Genomic DNA, 20,478 nt, shown 5'->3' on the forward strand with positions numbered 1-20,478 from the left:
AAAAAGCCAAAAGACTCAATCCTCGTCAGGCTCGATGGGCATTATTCTTCACACGGTTTAATTTCACCATTTCCTTTCGGTCGGGTTCAAAAAATACGAAGGCTGATGTGCTGTCCAGAAGACACGAGGCGCCTAATGTGGAAACTTCGGTCGAACCGATTATCCCTCCTACGAAAATAATTGCCACGATACACAGCACTCTCATGTGGCACATCTCTAGATCACAGACACCCTGTCCCAGAGGACATATTCCTCCGCCTGGGAGACTTTATGTGCAACCCCGTTTCCGTAAAGCCGTTTTGTCCTGGGGTCATGCCTCTCCGGTAGCGGGTCACCGAGGAACTCGGAACGTTAAATTTCTTCTGCAGAAGAATTTCTGGTGGTCTACTATGATACGTGACATATCTGAATTTGTGCAAGCATGTACTATATGCGGTCATAATAAAACCCCTCATACCAGACCGGCAGGGTTATTATGTCCGTTGCCTGTTCCAGATCGGCCATGGCAACACGTAGCCATGGATTTTGTCACAGACCTTCCTCCTTCTCAAGGCCATACGACTATTTTAGTAGTGGTTGATTTATTCAGCAAACAAGCACATTTTATCGCTCTAGCTAAACTTCCATCTGCTAGTACCTTAGCAGACACCTTCATGAGAGAGATCATAAGACTACATGGAGTTCCGCAAATAATCATTTCGGACAGAGGTTCACAATTCATCTTGAAATTCTGGAGAGCGATGTTTAAACTTATGGGAATCGAGTTGCATTTTTCATCATCCCATCATCCACAATCTAATGGGCAAGCTGAGAGAACTAATCAAGTACTTAAGCAATATCTTAGAATGTACGTCTCTGAGGATCAGTCCGATTGGTCTGCGCTTTTGCAACTGGCGGAATTATCCTACAACTGCTCTTATCACGAATCACTACAGATGTCCCCATTCAAGGAGGTTCATGGTTATGAACCGGCTCTCTGGCCTGAAGAAACCAGTACTACGGGGGTACCTGCAGCTGAAGCTCAATTTCAAGTTTTACGTGACCATTGGGCACTTATTTCGGAACAGTTAATGCAGATTTTGCAGAAGAAAACCACTGATAAGTTTCGATCCAAAGGGCCGGTGCTCAACCCGGGAGACTATGTGTGGTTTTCCACGAAATATCTTCACCTCCAGCAAGCCGCCAGAACCTTAGGACCTAAATATATTGGTCCATATAAAATTAAAACGAAGATTAATGAAGTTACTTATTCACTTGTTCTGCCTAAAACACTGCGCATTAATAATGCGTTTCATATTTCTTTATTAAAACCAGTAATTAGAAATCAATTCTCCTCCACGGTTCGTACTCCTGATCCTGTAGTAGTCCAAGGTGAAGAAGAATATGAAGTACAAACCATCTTAGACTCTAGAAAGAAACAGGGGAGACTGCAATATTTTATTAGATGGAAGGGATACGGTCCTGAGGAGAGTTCCTGGGTCCCGTCTTCTGATGTCCATGCTCCAGCCAAGATTCGTCCCTTTCATAGGAAATTCCCACAGCAAAACCGTTAACTGATATATTTAACGAATCATTGGTAACAGGAGTTGTCCCTGGGGATTGGAAAGTAGCGAATGTTGTGCCCATTCACAAAAAAGGCAGTAGGGAGGAGTCGGGCAACTACAGGCCAGTTAGTCTTACATCTGTAGTGGGGAAATTAATGGAAACAATGTTAAAGGAAAGGATTGTTGAACATCTGAAGTCAAATGGGTTTCAAGATCAAAAACAACATGGGTTTTCCTCAGGAAGATCATGCCAAACAAATCTTATTGATTTTTTTGATTGGGTGACTAAAGTAATTGATCAAGGTGGTGCAGTAGACATTGCGTATCTGGATTTCAGTAAGGCCTTTGACACTGTCCCACATAGAAGACTTATAAATAAACTGCAATCTCTGGGTTTAGATCCCAATGTTGTTGAATGGATTAAGGAGTGGCTGAGTGACAGACAACATAGGGTTGTACTCAATGGCGTATATTCAGAACAAGGTCTTGTTACCAGTGGGATACCTCAGGGATCTGTACTTGGACCCATTCTCTTTAATATTTTTATTAGTGATATTGCAGATGGTCTCGATGGAAAGGTATGTTTATTTGCTGATGATACAAAAATTTGCAACAGGGTTGATGTTCCTGGAGGAAGAAGCCAAATGGCAAACGATCTAGGTAAACTGGAAAAATGGTCAGAGCTGTGGCAATTGGCATTTAATGTAGATAAATGCAAAGTAATGCACCTGGGGCATAAAAACCCAAGGGCAGAGTATAGAATATTTGATACTGTCCTAACCTCAACGTGTGAGGAAAGGGATTTAGGGGTAATTATTTCTGAGGATTTAAAAGTAGCCAGACAATGCAGTAGAGCAGCAGGTAATGCTAGCAGAATGCTTGGTTGTATAGCAATAGGCATTAGCAGTAGAAAGAGGCAAGTGCTCATGCCGTTGTACAGATGACTGGTGAGACCTCACTTGGAGTATTGTGTACAGTACTGGAGACCGTATCTCTAGAAGGATATAGAAATGTTGGAGAAAGTGCAGAGAAGGGCTACTAAAATGGTTTATGGATTACAAGATAAACCTTACCAGGACAGGTTAAAGGATCTTAACCCTTTATAGCCAGGAAAAAGACGTGACGGGGGATATGATAGAAACATTTAAATACTTAAAGGGAATCAACAAGGTAAAGGAAGATAGTTTATTTAAAAGGAGAAATACTACCACAACAAGAGGACACAACCATAAACTAGAGGGGCAAAGGTTTAATGGTAACATCAGGAAATATTACTTTACGGAAAAAGTAGTGGACGAATGGAATAGCCTTCCAGCAGAAGTGGTAGATGTTAATACAGTAAAGTCATTTAAGCAAGCATGGGATAGGCATAAGGCCAAGCTAGATATAGGATAAGGGCAAGTACTAAAGGAAAGTACTCAGAGGTTGGGCAGACTGGATGGGCCTACTGGTTCTTATCTGCCGTCACTTTCTATGTTTCTATGTTTCTATGTCGCATATCTGGAGAGGGCTGAGTGGCATATCTGGGGAGGGCAGAGTGGCATATCGGGGAGGCCGTGTGGCAAGCCTGGGCTGAAATGTGCATAACTGAGGGAGCAGGTTGGGAAATAAAAACAAGAAATGCAGTTTTCTCAAATACTTTTTGATTCTGCTGTTTGTTTTTAACATCCAGTTTGTTTAGTAAATTATTTTAAATAAATGAAAAATTTACATTTATTTTTTTATCCGATTAATCCGAAAAAAATAATCGGCCAACTAATTGATTATGAAAATAATTGTTAGTTGGAGCCCTAATATACACACACACACAGTATTTACACCCAATTACCAATGGCAAAACATTCAAACATACTTTCTCATAAGCCAAGTAATGTTACTGCTACCTTTTTATATACTGTATACACTACCATTCAAAAGTGTGGGGATACATTTCTAGATGTGCTAACATAATTACAAAAGGGTTTATTAATCAAAATTTTTTTAACCTAAACTTGGATTAGCTAATACGTACATTAAGAAATTCAATTAAAAATCTAACGTTTCCAGCTACAATAGTCATTTACAACATTAACTAGTGTATTTCTGATCCATGTGGTGTAATGTTAATGGACACAAATTTGCATTTCTTTCAAAAACAAGGACATTTCATAATGACCCTAAACTTTTGAATAGTGTATATAAATATATATATAAAATTGACAATAAATTATGTAAAATTAATGTGGGATGGAGCACAGTTGGCATGGAGGGCATATCCAAATAATAACCTAGAATAACTGTTAACTTTACCATTAAATCCCAGCATATTACCAGTTATTATATTACAGAAAATATTACAATAATATTGGATCTATACTAAAGAATTTTAATAAAAAATAAGTAATGCCATTAAATAACAGTTATGCAGCAAGCTTGCAGTCATGAGACATTACGTGATAGCATTGTGGACAGGGGCAGATCCAGAGCCTAACCTGGGGAAGACACATCCAAAACTCACACTAACACCCCCTCCAATAACACACTAACATACCCTGCCACACATGTACACATACACAATCATATACACAGCAAAACACGTGTCCACAATAACACGCTGAGACACATTATCATACTCGGACACAAATTGAAACACCCATGCCACACACCTAGCCTATTCTCAGCCTTCAACTTTGTTTTAGTGGCCTTCATTTTAGTGGTGCTCAGGGCTGTTCCTAGACCAAGTGGCACCCCAGGCAAAAATATTCTCTTGCATGAGCCATTATTTTACATAGATGGCAACACTAATACATACTGACACACTGTTTGTGGACAATATACTTACCCGGATAGCCGCAGGCAGCTGCTTGGTCTGCAGCCATCCCAGCAAGTGCTTTTCTCATGCGCGAAAAGTAGACCGCGTCCCGGAAATTGGACAGGTAATTAGGGGGACTCCTGAAACTACCTAAACTACTGCCCCCTATCTCAAGATGCTCAGTTGTTGTTTAGAGTCTCAGAAATCAACTTGGCTTTCTTGTCTCCCATGTTCCTGAAGTTTGCCTGTTAAACCTTTCCTGCCCACAACTGATCTTTCCTGATGCTGGATCCTTTGCTGCCCATCCTTGTACCTCCAGATTGCCTCCTTGGTGGTTGACTCAGACTTGCCTGCTTCTTGTCATTTGGCACCTCCTGCTTTGGAGTTCTGAGAGTCTGCTGTTACTGGGGTCCTCCTGCTGCAGGTGAGGTTCCCGTTTTCATTGGCTCACGAAATTTGGTGGTCAACAGGCATCCATCCTGCCCTTGGGTTTTTTATCTGCTGCTTCCACCAGCTCTTGACCCTCCCATGATTCTGCCTGCATCTGTGTACCTCTGTACAAGAATTCTGGTGGTCTGCGAGTTAACCTACTCCCTGCTCAGCTCACTACTAGTTGGAAGTGCCCTAACCTTCTAGCTAGTGGGCAGTGCAAGGTCTTCGTGCACAAGATTCCTCCTCTCCAGGACAAGGTAGGCCTGACATTATGACTGAGCCACTCATGGAATCAGCAGCAACTGTGCAAGACCTCCAAGCCGGCTAACTACCTCTGAATCAGGAACTCCAGAAACAGCTTCTACATCTGCACCACCTTTAGAAAACCTATCAGCATGTACCCCTGAATCCCAGGTTTCGTTACCTGAGAAGTCTTCAGGCCAGCGTGGCCAATATAGAACTTTTATATCGGCCTGTCGGGTGCTATTTTCTTCCTTACAAGAAACATGTTTCATCACGAATCAAGACAGTAACCTCCACCTTACCTCAGACTAGAGGACTGCATTGGGAGGCGGGTCACGGGGGTCCCGCGGGACCCGCCAAAAAACTTGCGGGCGCGGGCGGTCTTGCTGGGGCTGTGGGCGGGAGCGGGCGGTCAGGCAGGCACTGTACCTGCGGGTCCCAGTAATCCCGCGCAGTCCCGCAAGGCTGTCTTCTCGCTGCTCCATAAAAGTGTCTCCTATCTTGCTCCGCCCAGGAACAAGGCGGAGTCACGTGATGTGACGTCACTTCCTGTGACTCCCCTTGTTCCTGGGCGGAGCAAGAGAAGAGACGCTGTGAGGGAACAACTTGCGGGACTGCGCGGGAAATCAGGTAAGGAGGCGGGCGTGATTGGCCCCAAATTTGGCGGGAGCGGGCGGGACTGGCCACAAATGTGGCGGGAGCGGAACACTCACATTGTGGGAGCGGGCGGGATTAAAAACAGCTGGAGCGGGCGGGAGCGGGATTAAAAAAGCAGTCCCGCGCAGGGCTCTACCTCAGACCCCTGAAACCAAGGACTCGATTTTAAAAGACGGTTTATTGTTTAGGAGAGATCACATCATTGTGCCTCCTGCAGCTTGGTTTGAAGTACTTCATTGATGTCATGATCCCCAGATTAGGGGTCAGGGAGGCATAAGAAAGACCAAGAAACTAATAACCAGATCCTTTTGGTGGCCTTCCCATGTTGAGGATCTACACTAATATGTATTAGCCTGCCCAGGCTGTGCTAGATCTAAAGACTCCTACCTACTCCCTTCTGGCCTATTATAGCCATTAACTGCTCCAACTCTGGAACCCTGGGAGGACATTGCCCTTGACTTTATTGCTGACTTTCCAAATTCTGAAGATTGCAACACTATTCTGGTTGTAATCTATTGTAACAGATTGTTTCTAAAGGTGCTCAGTTGTTGTTTGGAGTCTCAGAAAGCAAATTGTCATTCTTATCCCTGAAGTTTGCCTGTTTACTCTTTCCTGCATGCTCCTGACCTTTCCTGATCCCGGACCTTTTGCTGCCCGTCCTTGGACCCCCGGATTGACTTGTGGTTACCCATTTGGCTTTTCACTGTTTAGCCCCTGGTCTGCCGCTCTGGTGTGCCAGCTGCTTGTCATTAAACCTGGCGCCTCCTGCTTTGGGACACTGACACATACCTTCGCTCCCCCACACACTTATTCTAGTATACCGCCACACACACATTTCACCCTGTACACGGACACCCTCAGTCCCACACACTAATTTTATCAAAGAATAGGCACAACCATGATTCATGGCTCAGGTAAGCACACTATCAATTTTCTTTTAATTTAAAACAATACTAAATAGTGCCCCTTGGTTAAACGTATGTTAGAGTTAATCATTCTATTTCTTTTAGGCCCAAAATAGCAATAGTCATACTTGGGAACTGCTGGGCTCCAGCTACCTTCTCTTGCAGGACACGGCCAGGACTGCACACTGATGTCCCGCTAACGGCAGTGGGAAACACCCCCATTTAAAGGAAAAATGGGCGGGGAGCGGGCTGTGCCGAGACCCCGCTCCCATGACCTGGAGGATTCGGGTTTTGAACCGGAGGAGCAGCGCTCACCCGGACATCTCCGGGTCAAACCCGGAGAGTTCTCAGGCATGGCAATAGTAATGGATGGACTGTCACAATTCATACACACAGTTGTGCTCAAAAGTTTGCATATCCTGCAGAAATTGCGAAATGTTGGATTGAGTTTGAAAATCTCACTGATCATGTAAAAAAGTATTTTATTTAAGGCTAGTGATCATATGAAGCCATTTGTTTGGCTCCTTGTTAATCAAATAGTTGTCTGGCTCCTTCTTAAATCATAATCAATGATAACAGATATCACCCAAATGGCCCTGATCAAAAGTTTACATACCATTGAATATTTGGCTTTGTTACAGACACGCAAGGTGACACACACAGGTTAAAATGGCAATTAGGGGTACATTTCCAAAACCTATGGCTTCTTAAATTGCAGTTAGTGTTTGTGCATAAATAGTCAATTAATTTGTTAGCTCTCTCGTGGATGCACTGAGCAGGCTAGATACTGAGCCACAGGGAGCAGAAAAGAACTATCAAAAGACCTGCATAGCAAGGTAATGGAACATTATAAGGATGTAAAGGGATATGAATAGATATCCAAAGCCTTGAAAAGGCCGGTCATTACTGTCCAATTGCTTATTAAGAAGTGGAAAATTCAGGGATCTCTTGATACCAAGCCAAGGGCAGGTAGACCAAGAAAGATTTCAGCTACAACTAGCAGAAGAATTGTTTGGGATATAAAGAAAAACCCACAGATAGCCTCCGGAGAAATACAGGCTGCTCTGGAAAAGACAGTGTGGTTGTTTCAAGGAGCACAATATGATGATATTTGAACAAAAATGAGCTGCATGGTCGAATTGCCATAAAGAAGCCTTTACTGCTCCATTGCCATAAAAAAAGCCCGGTTACAATATGCTCTACAACATCTTGACACCAGGGCCGGAACTGGGACTGAAAAGCAGCCCTGGAAACATTTGCAGATATGCATTTTAACCCCCTATATACCCCTCTGCCTCCAGAAATGCCTTATACCCCCTATATGCCACTCTGCCATATAGGGGGTTAAACGGCATATCATGGGACAGAGTGGCATATAGGGGCTATAAGGCATTTCTGGAGGCAGAGTGGCATATAGGAGGGTATAAGGCATTTCAGAGAGGCAGAGTGGCATATAGGGGGGCATTAGGCTTTTACATAAAAAATATTATACAGTTTGTTCAAAAAATAAACTGACCTTCTACTTCTTCCACTTTGGGGCTTTTTCATCTTGACCTCCGTCCTCTGGTAGCTGCAGACTGCCGTTTTCTATGCTAACAGGATGTCACTGACACGACATCCGGTGCTCCAGCAGTCTGAGTGCGAGGGGGCGGAGCTTTCACCCCTCACGCTGCTCCCATCACTATGCGGCCATCAGATTGCTGGAAATGTAATCTAAATGGCCGATGCATGCTGATGCTGCCGGCCGGAGCTACTTTCATTTTTTTATTTTTTATTTAATATGCCGGATCGGTTTACCAAATTAAGTGGAAAAAAAAGTATTGGAAGCCTCCTCCGGCGCCAGGGGCGGGCTGGGCAGGGGGACAATTAATTACCCCCGGGCCGCCCGAAATCTAATCTAAACGGCCGCTGCGTGCTAATGTGGCTGGTCGGCGCTACTTTAATCGGCCATTTAGATTAGATTTCCAGCAATCCTATGGCCTCATAGTGATGGGAGCAGCGTGAGGGGTGAAAGCTCCGTGCGAGGGGGCGGAGCTTTCACCCCTCACGCTGCTCCCATCACTAGGCGGCCATCGCACACGGCCGCTGGATGCTGATGCCGCTGGCCGGCGCTACTTAATACTTTTTTTTAAAAAAAAAATTTAATATGGCAAGCCGGTCCAGCCGCATCAGCACGCAGCGGCCGTTTAGATTAGATTTCGGGCGGTCTGGGGGGCAATTGTCCCCCTGCCCAGCCCGCCCCTGGCGCTGGAGGCTTCCAATCCCGCTCAGCGGCTGTTCTCAATGTTAGTTTGCGGGCCGCCTGGTTGACACGCCTCACAGCTTCTGGCACACTATAATTTGGAGTGACAAGCCCAAAATAGAGCTTTTTGGTCACAGCCATAAACGCTATGTTTGGAGAGGGGTAAACAAGGCCTATAGTGAAAAGAATACCATCCCCCACTATGAAGTATGGTGGTGGCTCACTTTACACACAGCTGCCCTTATACACCCATATATACTGCCCATACCCACGCATATACAATGTCCATGCTTTGTTCTGTGCTTCGGATTACTTGATTCCAGTTCTGGTCTTTGCTTCAGCTCTGTTTCCTTTATAAGGTGTGCCCCACCCGTTTGTTATGTTTGTCTCAGTCAGCAGTCTAAAGGTATGTCCTTCTTGGTTTTGTGTTTAGATTCAATGTTTAGTTTCAGCTTATTACTAATTCAGTAGGCAGGGTTTAGTGTTAGGACCCACTGAATATTGGAGTACTTTGGCATAGTGGTGGGCTAAGCATACTATAGCCATATGATGTGACGGAATCTCCAATTGTTATCACATAGTCCTAGGCTAGTCCTTTATTTATGTTTGTCTGTCTCTTATGTACCTTTGCCCTGAATCACCTGAGGATTTTGGTTCCTCTCTCCTCTCCCCATGTCCCAGTTAAGCTGTCCTATCCTTGCTTAAAGAAGAAGCGTCCGAGAATCCTCACTCCTCACTCCATCCCTTGTGGTCCTTGTTCCCTGTCCTTTGTTGTGTCCTGTATTATGTATATCTTGTCTGGCTATGTTTCCTGCTCGGTCTCCCTGTTCCTCGCCCTGTCCCCCTTGCTTGCTATGTTCTGTTGTTACTCTGCTTAGCTTTCATACTCGCAGACTGCAGCATCCTGCACATGATTCTAGTGCTATGTCTCATGCCTGCTCCAGGGTGCCTGCAGGATATCTGAAAGTTCTGCTTTGTTCTGGACAACATCCGCTGCTATGTCAGGGCCCTGGTATGTGGCCGCACTACCCTACCCTACACATACACATACACATTCACACTTGCCATTAAGCACAAACATACTGGGTCACATTTGCACTTAATTGTCCTTAACATACATGCACTTTGAAAATACAAACATACTCTCTGTAACCTTTTTTTACCCCTCCCCCTTTCTTTATCTATTCCTACATTTCTAATTTTCCACTTCCTTGTTTCTCATTATATCATCCCTTTCTCAGTGTCTCTGTCTTGTTATCTGTTTATTTATCATTATACTTTAGCTCTTCCCTTGCTCACTAGCATCTACAAACCCTTTCTCCCCCGATCTCTTACCTTTCTCTCTAGTCTCTCCTTCACTGTGTGCCGGCAATCCATGCTGAGCACCAGCAAATTACCGTATTTGCTCGATTATAAAACGACCCTGATTATAAGACGACACCCCAAAATCTGAATATTAATTCAAAAGAAAAAAGAAAAAGCCTGATTATAAGACGACCCTATAGGAAAAAAGTTTAATTCATGTAAACCTTTTTTTGTTTGTTTCTATTTCCTTTTATTTGCCAGCCTGCCCCCAGAAATACCTTATACCCCCTATGTGCCACTCTGCCTCCCTGATATGCCTTTTACCCTCCTATATGCCACTCGGCCCCATGTTATGCATTTTAACCCCCTAAATGTCACTTTGCCTCCAGAAATGACTTATACCCCTATATGCCATTAAAATGCATATCATGGGACAGAGTGGCATATAGGGGGTTAAAAGGCATAACATGGGGCAGAGTGGCACTTACACACCTAGGCACTAATATACCCACTTACATACCCACTCTGACACTTACCTACCCACTCTGACACATAGATACCCAGACCCTAATATACACTCAAGCAACTAAGGCACTTCACTCACTGTGATGCCTCAGCTAGGCCCCGCCTCCTCCAGAAAATTACCGGATCCGCAATGACTTTGGGACGGCACAGTGCCGCCGGGGTCTCGGTCTTTTTTCTGATCTCTCCGACCGGCTCTGCTTCCTCGGCAGTGGACGGGCTATCCCGGCAGTGAGAAGGTACGCGCGTATGCAACCTCTGCTGCTGTCCGCACTTTCGCCGGCGATCGGTGATAGACACCGGTGGAAGTGCCGGCAGCAGCTGAGGTTATCAGACAGGAGGATCCAGGTCCCCTGCAGCGCTGCTGGGGACCTGGATCTTAGTCTCATAGTCAGACCATTTGCTCTGAAAAAAACCTTGTCTTAAAATCGAGCAAATACGGTACGTCATATCCCGCACTCAGCATGGATTGCCGGCACAAGGGAGCATTTTTAAATGTATTCATTCATCAGATCTTTGTCAGTTGTTGGTCCTGCCAATGTCATGGGACACGCAATATTTTTAATGTGTGAGCGGGATGTGCCCATAGTCTCTGGGCAAAACCTGGAGACTTCCCAGGTATGCATCTGATCAATAAAATGGTGGATGTGTTTGGGAGTACGTCTATTACTTAAATCCAGAGCTGTAGCTAGCTCCTTTTGCGCCTGAGACTGGAACAGAAAATTGCACCCCCCCCCTTACAAAGGTTATTTTGAGGAAAGTAGATTAAAAAATAAGGACATTAATAATACTAGAATAGATTTATAAAGATGTCATTTAGCATGAGCAATTTATGTGACAAATTACAATCCTCACAATTTGCCTACCGTATGGTATTGAAAAAATTCAAATTTACACAAAAATAAAGTGCTCTCAGTATTAATCTGTATTTAAGATCTTTAAGTTGATGTAACCATGTTTGAATACTTAGACAGAAAAAAGAAAAACAAGGGACTTCTATGACATAGCATTCTAAATACACAGACATTAATATGTAGCTGATCCTCCCATTTGCAGCTGGTGGTTTTTTCAACCATGTCTTTATGGCCCTTGCTTTGTGAGCTGGGGCACAGTCATGTTAGAGTAGAAAATGGCCTTCCCCAAACTGTTCCCACAAAGTTGGAAGCAGAGCATTGTCCAAAACGTCTTGGCAAATGCTCTACCGATTAAATGGGTGAAAATTACCACAGAAACTCTCCAAAATCTTGTGGAAAGCCTCCCCAGAAGAACGGAAGCCGTTATAGCTGCAAAGGGGGCCAACTTCATATTAATGTCTATGTATTTAGATGTCACCAAAGTCCTTGCTGGTGTAATGGTCAGATGTCCCAATACTTTTGTCCTTATAGTATTTGAATGAATATAACAATAATACAGTATTATTATTGTTTTAAAAATGATAATGTTCTTAGCTGAGTCTAGCAGCTGTGAAACTGTCCTCCATCTAAGACTCCTGACATGTCAAACATGTGGTCACACGAACCCATGCACACAGGAACATATCCACACACTTAAACACTTAAATAGCATACATGCACAGACAAGCACATAATAACATACACAAAAAATTATACCCAAAAACATTCCCACACTAATATACCTAGAAAGATGCCCACAATCACATACTTGGAAACACACTAACATACTCATAAAAACATATGTGCACAATAACATACCCACAAACATCGAATCATACCAAGAAACACATTCAAACACACATCATTGACTTACCCGCCTACCCCTAGACTTAACGCATGGCGCTTTGTATTAGTGATGCCCAGGGCCAGCCCTAGACCAAGTGGCACTCTGGCAATATTCTCTTGTGCCCAAATGCTGCATACAGTCACACACACTCCTTTTAACCAGGAATATGCCTGGAGATATTTCATGGAGGGCAGGTTCACAGCTGCTAGACTCAGCTAAGGACATTATAATTTTTAAAACGATAATAATACTGCCCCTGGGTTGAACGTGTGTTACAGGGAATCATTCGCTTCCCTTTAAGTACGACAGGCCTGCCCTTACACACATATACACACTTCCTATACACACACATACACTGCTCTTACTCATGTTTGCCCACAAATACACACACTGCACTTGCCTGCACATATACACATATGCACTACCCTTATACATGTCTGTCCACACATACATAAACTGCCCAAACACACACGCATGCCTCCCCATAAACATAAATATACACACCTTATACACAGACATATACACATAAACATTGCCCATATACACACATATACACAATGCACACACCTACCCTATACATACACATATGCCTGCCCTTACACACACACATAAACATTGCCCATATACATGCCTCACACACACACATAAACATTGCCTATATACATGCCTCACCATATGTATACGCACACATACTGGTTTACATGTAGGCTTGAAGCACCCCTTTCCTCCTCATAATCTACCCCCCCTTCTTTCTCACCATCAGATAGCCCCTTCTTTTTTCCACATGAAATAGCCCCTTACACATCAGACACCCTCTCCTTTCTCCAGATTAGATACCCCCCCTTCTTTTTTGCATATCAAATAGCCCTTTCCACATCAGATACCCTCTTCTTTCTCCCCATCAGATAGCCCCTTCTTTTTTCCACATCAAATAGCCCCTTCTAAATCAGACGCCCCCTTCTTTCGCTTCATCAGATACCTATACCACACTTTCGCCCCATCTTTTACCTTTCTATTCTTCCTTTCTGCTTTCTCCTCCTTCCTTCCTCTTGTCTTGACATGTGAGTCTCTTGGTGTAGGACTTGACCACAAGGTCTGGTTTGTGCTCTCATATCCCATTGCCCAGCATCTATTGCTGGCGCCCGGCGCACAGTCAAAGGGGGCACACTCAGGCGTGATCTCCCCAACCAGTCCTGGACGCTACAGCTGCTGATCGGGCAGCTGTAAGCCCCCTCGGAGCTGCGCCCGAGGCGAGTGCCTCACTCGCCTCACCCTTCCTGCGGCCCTGCTTAAATCATCTGAATGATCTTAACATGGGTTATACTTGAATCTACTGTGGAATTTTATGGCATATGATTTACAGTTATCTCATTTTTTAAATCATATTACTCAATATTTTAGTTTTCCATTATTTTGGTCTGCCAGAACAAAGGAAATTTGAGCTAGAGCTTCTTAATACCCTCTGTGGCTGAGAGTGGTGTAGTCATTTAGATTTATAGCCTTATGTATGTCACATTCAGTGCCCAGTTCAACATTCAGGGTTGGGCGGACTGAATAGTGCTATGAACACCAGATAAAAAAAATTGCAACAGAGCTACATCCATATATGAATAGTGTTCACACTTTCTGAAGAAACCAAGTTAATCACAGTAGAACCGCCCTTAATATTGATCAAGACAAAGTTGCATACTTTGATTTCCTGCAGTCTTGTACTACTCATCTACAGTAAATAATTGTGCAAACCTTTTACTTCCTTCAAGGATTTACAAGAAACACAGGGGTTAACACAATCTACAATGATTTTTCCTAAGAACGATGGCCTCTTAAGTAGAAAAGCTACTTACCTGGGATAAGGCCCTGTTTAGCACAGCAAAAAATCTGGAGCACTGAGTGTTTCCGTGGTAGTGATTTCACTAATCTCTAACAAGAACACTTGTTCTTTCATAGTAAAATAAAACAAAACAAGATAGTAACAAATATGTATTTTATTTTAGATTTATTATGCTACGGAATATCTTTAATTTTTACCTATTCTATTTTTTAAGGTCAACAGTCACTTTATGGTCATCTTAATACCAACATCAATTCAAGACCTTCAAATAGAAGGCACCAAGCAACCTGTCCACCTTTGGGACCCCACGTTTTTGTTAAACCATGCCTTGGAACAAATACTTCTCACTGTTTTCATTCTCGTCATGGTTTCCACACAATACATTCAGAGAACAGTCCAGTAAAGCCAAGAATTGTGACTGTTGTTAAACCAGGAAACCACCCAATGAGAAAAATAACTTTACTTCTTAACAGGAGATCAGTTCAGACTTTTGAACAGCTTGTTGCAGATATATCAGAGGCACTTGGATTTCCAAGGTGGAAAAATGACAGAGTAAGGAAACTATATAACCTCAAAGGCAAGGAAATAAGAAGTGTGTCTGATTTCTTCCGTGGGGATGATGCTTTCATAGCATTAGGGAGGGAGCAACTCACACTAAAAAACATTGAAATTGCTGTAAATGAACTGTTCCCTGATACATCCCTTAAGCAGAGCAAGGAGCATCATGAAAAACTCTGCAAAGTGGATTATAAAGGTGGTGATAGTGGTCATGAGGAAAGATCCATAACCAATAATAGAGGTGAAATTGTGTCTCCCAGTGTGATAACCAAGAATACTGGAAATATTCGTACTAATAGCAGAGCAAAAAACACAAGAATACTAAAACATGGAGCTGAAAAATGTAAAGTTGATCAGGAAAAGACATCTGAGTTTTTAAAAAATGTTGAATCTTGCCATAGCAAGCAAGAACATTCTAATATTAAAATATCAACCGCAAGCTTGAATGATATCGGGTGTGAAAAATGTGTCGCCTGTGAACATATTAAAGATTATGGATATAAGCAGAAATGTAATAGTAAATTAAAAAATGATAAATCTCTGGAAGATACAGCCACAACAGAGTTACAAAGGTGTAATTTGGAAGAAACCGAATGCTGTAGAAATTTTCCGCTGAATAATAGTTTGACTTCTATAGTAACATGTGAAGCATGTACTAGTAAGTTGGAAGAAGATGATTTAGTAAGGTATGGAAAACTGAACTGGCACAAGAACAAAATGCAAAAAAAAAGCAAAAACACACACAGAAAAGAACATTTCAAGGGTCAATGTCAGCTGACAAGATACACCATGATCAAACCCACTGATCAATTTATAGAGGATTTTCTTGAAAATACAAATAAAAAAATGTGTTTAGAAGAAGAAAAGATTACTGTCGGGAATTGTAATAATCAAGATGCCATAAATACTATCGAGACACAAACACCAAAGACCCCATTACAATTATCAAAAAACAATGAGGAAACAGATGGCTTCCAAATAAATAAAACATGTTACACCAAAGAGACAGTCAATATAGAACACTATTATGAGATTGGAAGAGTAATTGGAGATGGAAACTTTGCAGTTGTGAAGGAATGTAGACCACGTAAAGTAAATATGGAATATGCCATGAAAATTATTGATAAATCCAAGCTAAAAGGAAAAGAATATATAATCGACAATGAAGTAAGGATAATCAAGTGCCTTTCACACCCCAATATAGTCAGACTTCTAGATAATTATGAGACAGAGACTGAGATTTACTTAATCATGGAATATATCAAAGGAGGTGACTTGTTTGATGCAATTACTGAGAGTGTTAAGTTCACCGAACATGATGCTGCCTTCATGTTGGCTGACTTATGTGAGGCGCTATTATATATTCACAACAAGAACATTGTACACAGGGATGTTAAACCTGAAAACCTTTTGGTGAGTGGTATTCAGACTGCTACACTTTTTTAACAGGTGTAATATTAATTTCACAGATTTGTACAAATTACATTGCCATATTGATGAACAGATCATACCCTGGCTGACTTTACTGGCATCATATTAACCATTAGACGTGTGCATTCTGATTCATACAACCTTATGTTTGTATGAACAGAGACCCCTTATGAATCAAATGAAAACGAACGAGAAACCTCAAAATAATTATTATTAATAATAAATTGGTTAATTAATTTGCCTGTTTTGTCATGGAGCATCTCATGTTTTAGCTCTCTTATGCCATTACAAAGAAAAAATCTCCATCAACATATCAGTCTGATCCTGCCCCAAGGGCAGTCCAGAACCGACATGTGAGCCAAATTTCCCCTGCATGACAGAACGAACAACAACAGACATATGTTTCGGGCTTCATTGACCTCGTCAGTGGGGTACCATTGGTATCCCTCTAGGCACAAGAGAGCAAGGTGGTACACTTCTGTACTTACCTTTACATTTGGGATGGGTCCCAAGGTATCACCGAAGGGTGAAATATTATACAAAACAAATTTGAGACGCTCAACCAAGAACGGACAGTCGCTTCCTAGCCTGTCAAATGGTGCATTCCCACTGGGGCGCATCTCAAGTTTTAGCTCTCTTGTGCCACTTTAAAGGAAAAATCTCTAGCATATGACTCTGATCCTGCCTGATTTGTCTGTTTTGACTGACTTCCACCTTCTGCTCCTTATCTTATCCACTTTAACTATAACTATAACAGTTAATTACCATTTGTCACAGTTTATTGGAGTCAGAAAATGTAATCATCAGTAATTAACTATTGGGCCAGTTCCAGAAAAGTTGGGCTAGATCCTAATTGCTTAAGATAAGGAGTGTAGAGTATAAAGTGAGTCAAAACAAATAGTTAAAAGAATGTTGGTAGAGTATAGGATACAGTTACTACATATTGTTTAGTATGTACAGTATCTCACAAAAGTGAGTACACCCCTCACATTTTTGTAAATATTTTGTGCATTGCATAGTGTGATTTTGTATAGTATAGTAGTATACTTGTGTATAGCATTTTGGGACTGTGTATTTTGTAGCATGCATAGTGTCACTGTGCATTGTTTAGGAATTAATGTGTATAGGGTGTGGTGACTACCCAACAGATTTGCATGGCTTGATCAGATTGTCATGTTGACCAAGAATCAAAACCTTCAGACGATTTGCTTTCAATAATACAAATCTACATAGATACAAATGTAAAACAGTAAAAAAGAGTATTTCTCTAACCAAGCGCTTATAAAATATTAAATCTATAGATTATAAAGTAACCTTAAAATACTTCAATTCGAGCGTGCATAGGTCGGTCAGCAGTTTTCAATCGATGTCTCTCAAATGCAGATATTGTATGAGATATAAAAGGCAAAGAGAGACATCATTGTGCAAAAAAACATCACTGTATAAAATGAAAATGTTAAAACCTATACATAGTCTGCTCACGGTATTCAGAGCCAAATTAAAAATTTAGGCTCATAAAAGACACATAAGGACACTCTTAAGGCGGTGTCCTAGCCCCTTTCTAGGGGCTAGGAGAATAATCACTGAAGATGTTCTTATTAATTTAAAATTTTTTAAACAATGTATTAATACTTCAGGTAATTAAATTGTAATTACCGTATTTGCTCGATTATAAGACGACCCTGATTATAAGACGACCCCCCAAAATCAAAATATTAATTTAGGAAAAAAACAAAAAGCCTGAATATAAGACTACCCTATAGGAAAAAAGTTTTACCAGTAAATATTAATTCATGTAAACTAATTTTCATATTTAATAAAAGCTATGATTGAGAAAAATATATTTTTATTTCCTTTTATTTGCCAACCTGCCCCCCCAGTTATGCACATCTGCCCCCAGGCTTGCCACTCTGCCCCCAGAAATGCCTTATACCCCCCTATTTGCCACTCTGCCCCATGATGTGCCTTTTAACCCCCTATATGCCCCTCTGCCCCATGATATGTCTTATACACTCTGGCATATAGGGGGTTAAAATGCATATCATGGGGCTGAGTGGCATATAGGGGGTTAAAATGCATTTCTGGAGATATATATATATATATATATATATATATATATATATATATATATACTGCTAACAGCAATCACACTCCTATCAAGCCAAGGCAGCCAGTACATGCTGGAACCTGGGGATGTTAGAAGTGTGATTACAGCCTCCCTATGCCATGCTACCACCCCCACCCCCCTTACACATCCATGCTATCATACACACACACTCATTCACAAACATTTAAATACTCATTCATTCCATTAATCACACATACACACACATTAATCACAAAAACCCTCCCCCACCCCCTTACCTGAACTGCAGATCTCCCACTCGCAGACTTCTGCAGAGGCCCGGCTGTGCGAGCAACTTCTCTGGCCCCGCCCCCAGAGGAAGGAGGGGGGAGGTAGAGTTATGTGAGGACTGTGCTAGCTTCCTGTTTCCTGCTGCTAATAGCAGAGACGCTGCTCGCGATCAAAGCCCGGTAAGCAGCACGGCCGAAGCAGAATGAGGTCTGATTAGAAGACGACCTCGATTATAAGACGAGGGGTATTTTTCAGAGCATTTGCTCTGGAAAGAACCTCGTCTTATAATCGAGCAAATACGGTAAATTGTGATTGCTTCCCAGTGAACGTATTGAGAAGTTTTATCACAATTTATCTTATTTATTTTAAGTGTTACATAACTATATAAATAAGATAAATTGTGATAAAAGTGCTCAATATGTTCACTGGGAAGCGTTTCGTCAGTCCATGACTTCCTCAGCCAGATTGCACTTTATCACAATTTATTAGGGCTGCAACTAACGATTATTTTCATAATCGATTATTTAGCCGATTATTTTTTCAATTAATCGATTAATCGGATAAAAAAAAATTATGTACATTTTTCATTTATTTAAAATAATTTAATAAAGAAACAGGATGTTAAAAACAAACAACAGAATAACAAAAATGATAAAAATGCATTTCTTGTTTTTATTTTCCAACCTGCCCCTCCCCCGTTATGAACATTTGAGCCCAGGCTTGCCACACTGCCTCCCAGATATGCCACACTGCCTCCCATATATGCCACATATACCCAGATATGCCACGCTGCCTCCTAGATATACCACGCTGTCTCCCAGATATGCCACGCTGCCTCCCAGATATGCCACACTACCTCTCAGACATGCCACGCTGCCTTCCCCACATATGCCTTATATACCTTATATGCCACATACTCCCAGATATGCCTCTGTGCCCCCTGATATGCCTTATACCCCAGATATGCCTTATACCACCAGATATCCCATAGTGCCCTCATAGAGTCACAGCACACTGACACCATACTTTTATAAATAAATACAGGGTTAATCTTCACTGCCCCCAGGATTTAGATTTTAAATCATTAACCATACCTGCCCCTAAATTAACCCTAAACACCCCATCAACCATAACTGCCTCTAAATTAACCCTAAACACCCCATTAACCATAACTGCCCCTAAATTACCCCCCACCTCCCCTAACTTTTAGCAACCTAAATATTAATTTTATACTCACAGTTAACTGAGTTGGTGAGCCATATGGACGCTATAGGAAATGGGCGGGATCAATCTTGAGTGTGACTGCAGGGAGGGGCTGGAAGAAAGGGGCCGGCCAATCGGCAATGACTGCAGGGAGGGCCTGGTAAGTAGTAACTGCTGTGAGTCAAACTGAATAAAACGGATTATAAAACAAGGGGTATTTTTCAGAGCATTTGCATAAAAATCGATTCAACTAATCAATAATGAAATTCGTTGGCAACGATTTTCATCATCGATTATTATAGATTTTATTGATTAGTTGTTGCAGCCCTACAATTTATCTTATTTTATTATTTTTTTTAAAAAATTAATTACTTGAAGTATTAATAAATTATTTAAAAACTTTTAAATTAATAAGAACATCTTGAGTGATTATTCTCAGAGGCTAGGACACTGCCTTAAGAGTGTCCATATGTGTCTTTTATGAGCCTAAATTTTTAATTTGGCTCTGAATACGGTGAGCAGACTGTGTATAGGTTTTAACATTTTCATTTTATACAGTGATGTTTTTTTGCAGTATGATGTCTCTCTTTGCCTTTTATATTTCATACAATGTCTGCATTTGAGAGACATTGATTGAAAACCACTGACCAACCTATGCACGCTCGAATTTAAGTATTTTAAGGTTACTTTATAATCTATAGATTTAATATTTTATAAG

The 20,478-nt window shown here is 41.7% G+C and overlaps 1 protein-coding gene across 1 annotated transcript in view; it reads left to right on the plus strand.

The window, feature by feature from the left end:
• The window catches only part of DCLK3 (doublecortin like kinase 3), a 39,983-nt gene that overhangs the window by 11,571 nt on the left and 7,934 nt on the right, over positions 1-20,478 (plus strand). Inside the window, exon 2 of the mRNA XM_053467427.1 lies at positions 14,427-16,183. Within this exon, the coding sequence (XP_053323402.1) occupies positions 14,427-16,183 (1,757 nt within the window). The remainder of the gene's footprint in view (positions 1-14,426; positions 16,184-20,478) is intronic.

The sequence above is a fragment of the Spea bombifrons genome, chromosome 5, assembly GCF_027358695.1.
Source record: "Spea bombifrons isolate aSpeBom1 chromosome 5, aSpeBom1.2.pri, whole genome shotgun sequence".
NCBI lineage: Eukaryota > Metazoa > Chordata > Amphibia > Anura > Pelobatidae > Spea > Spea bombifrons.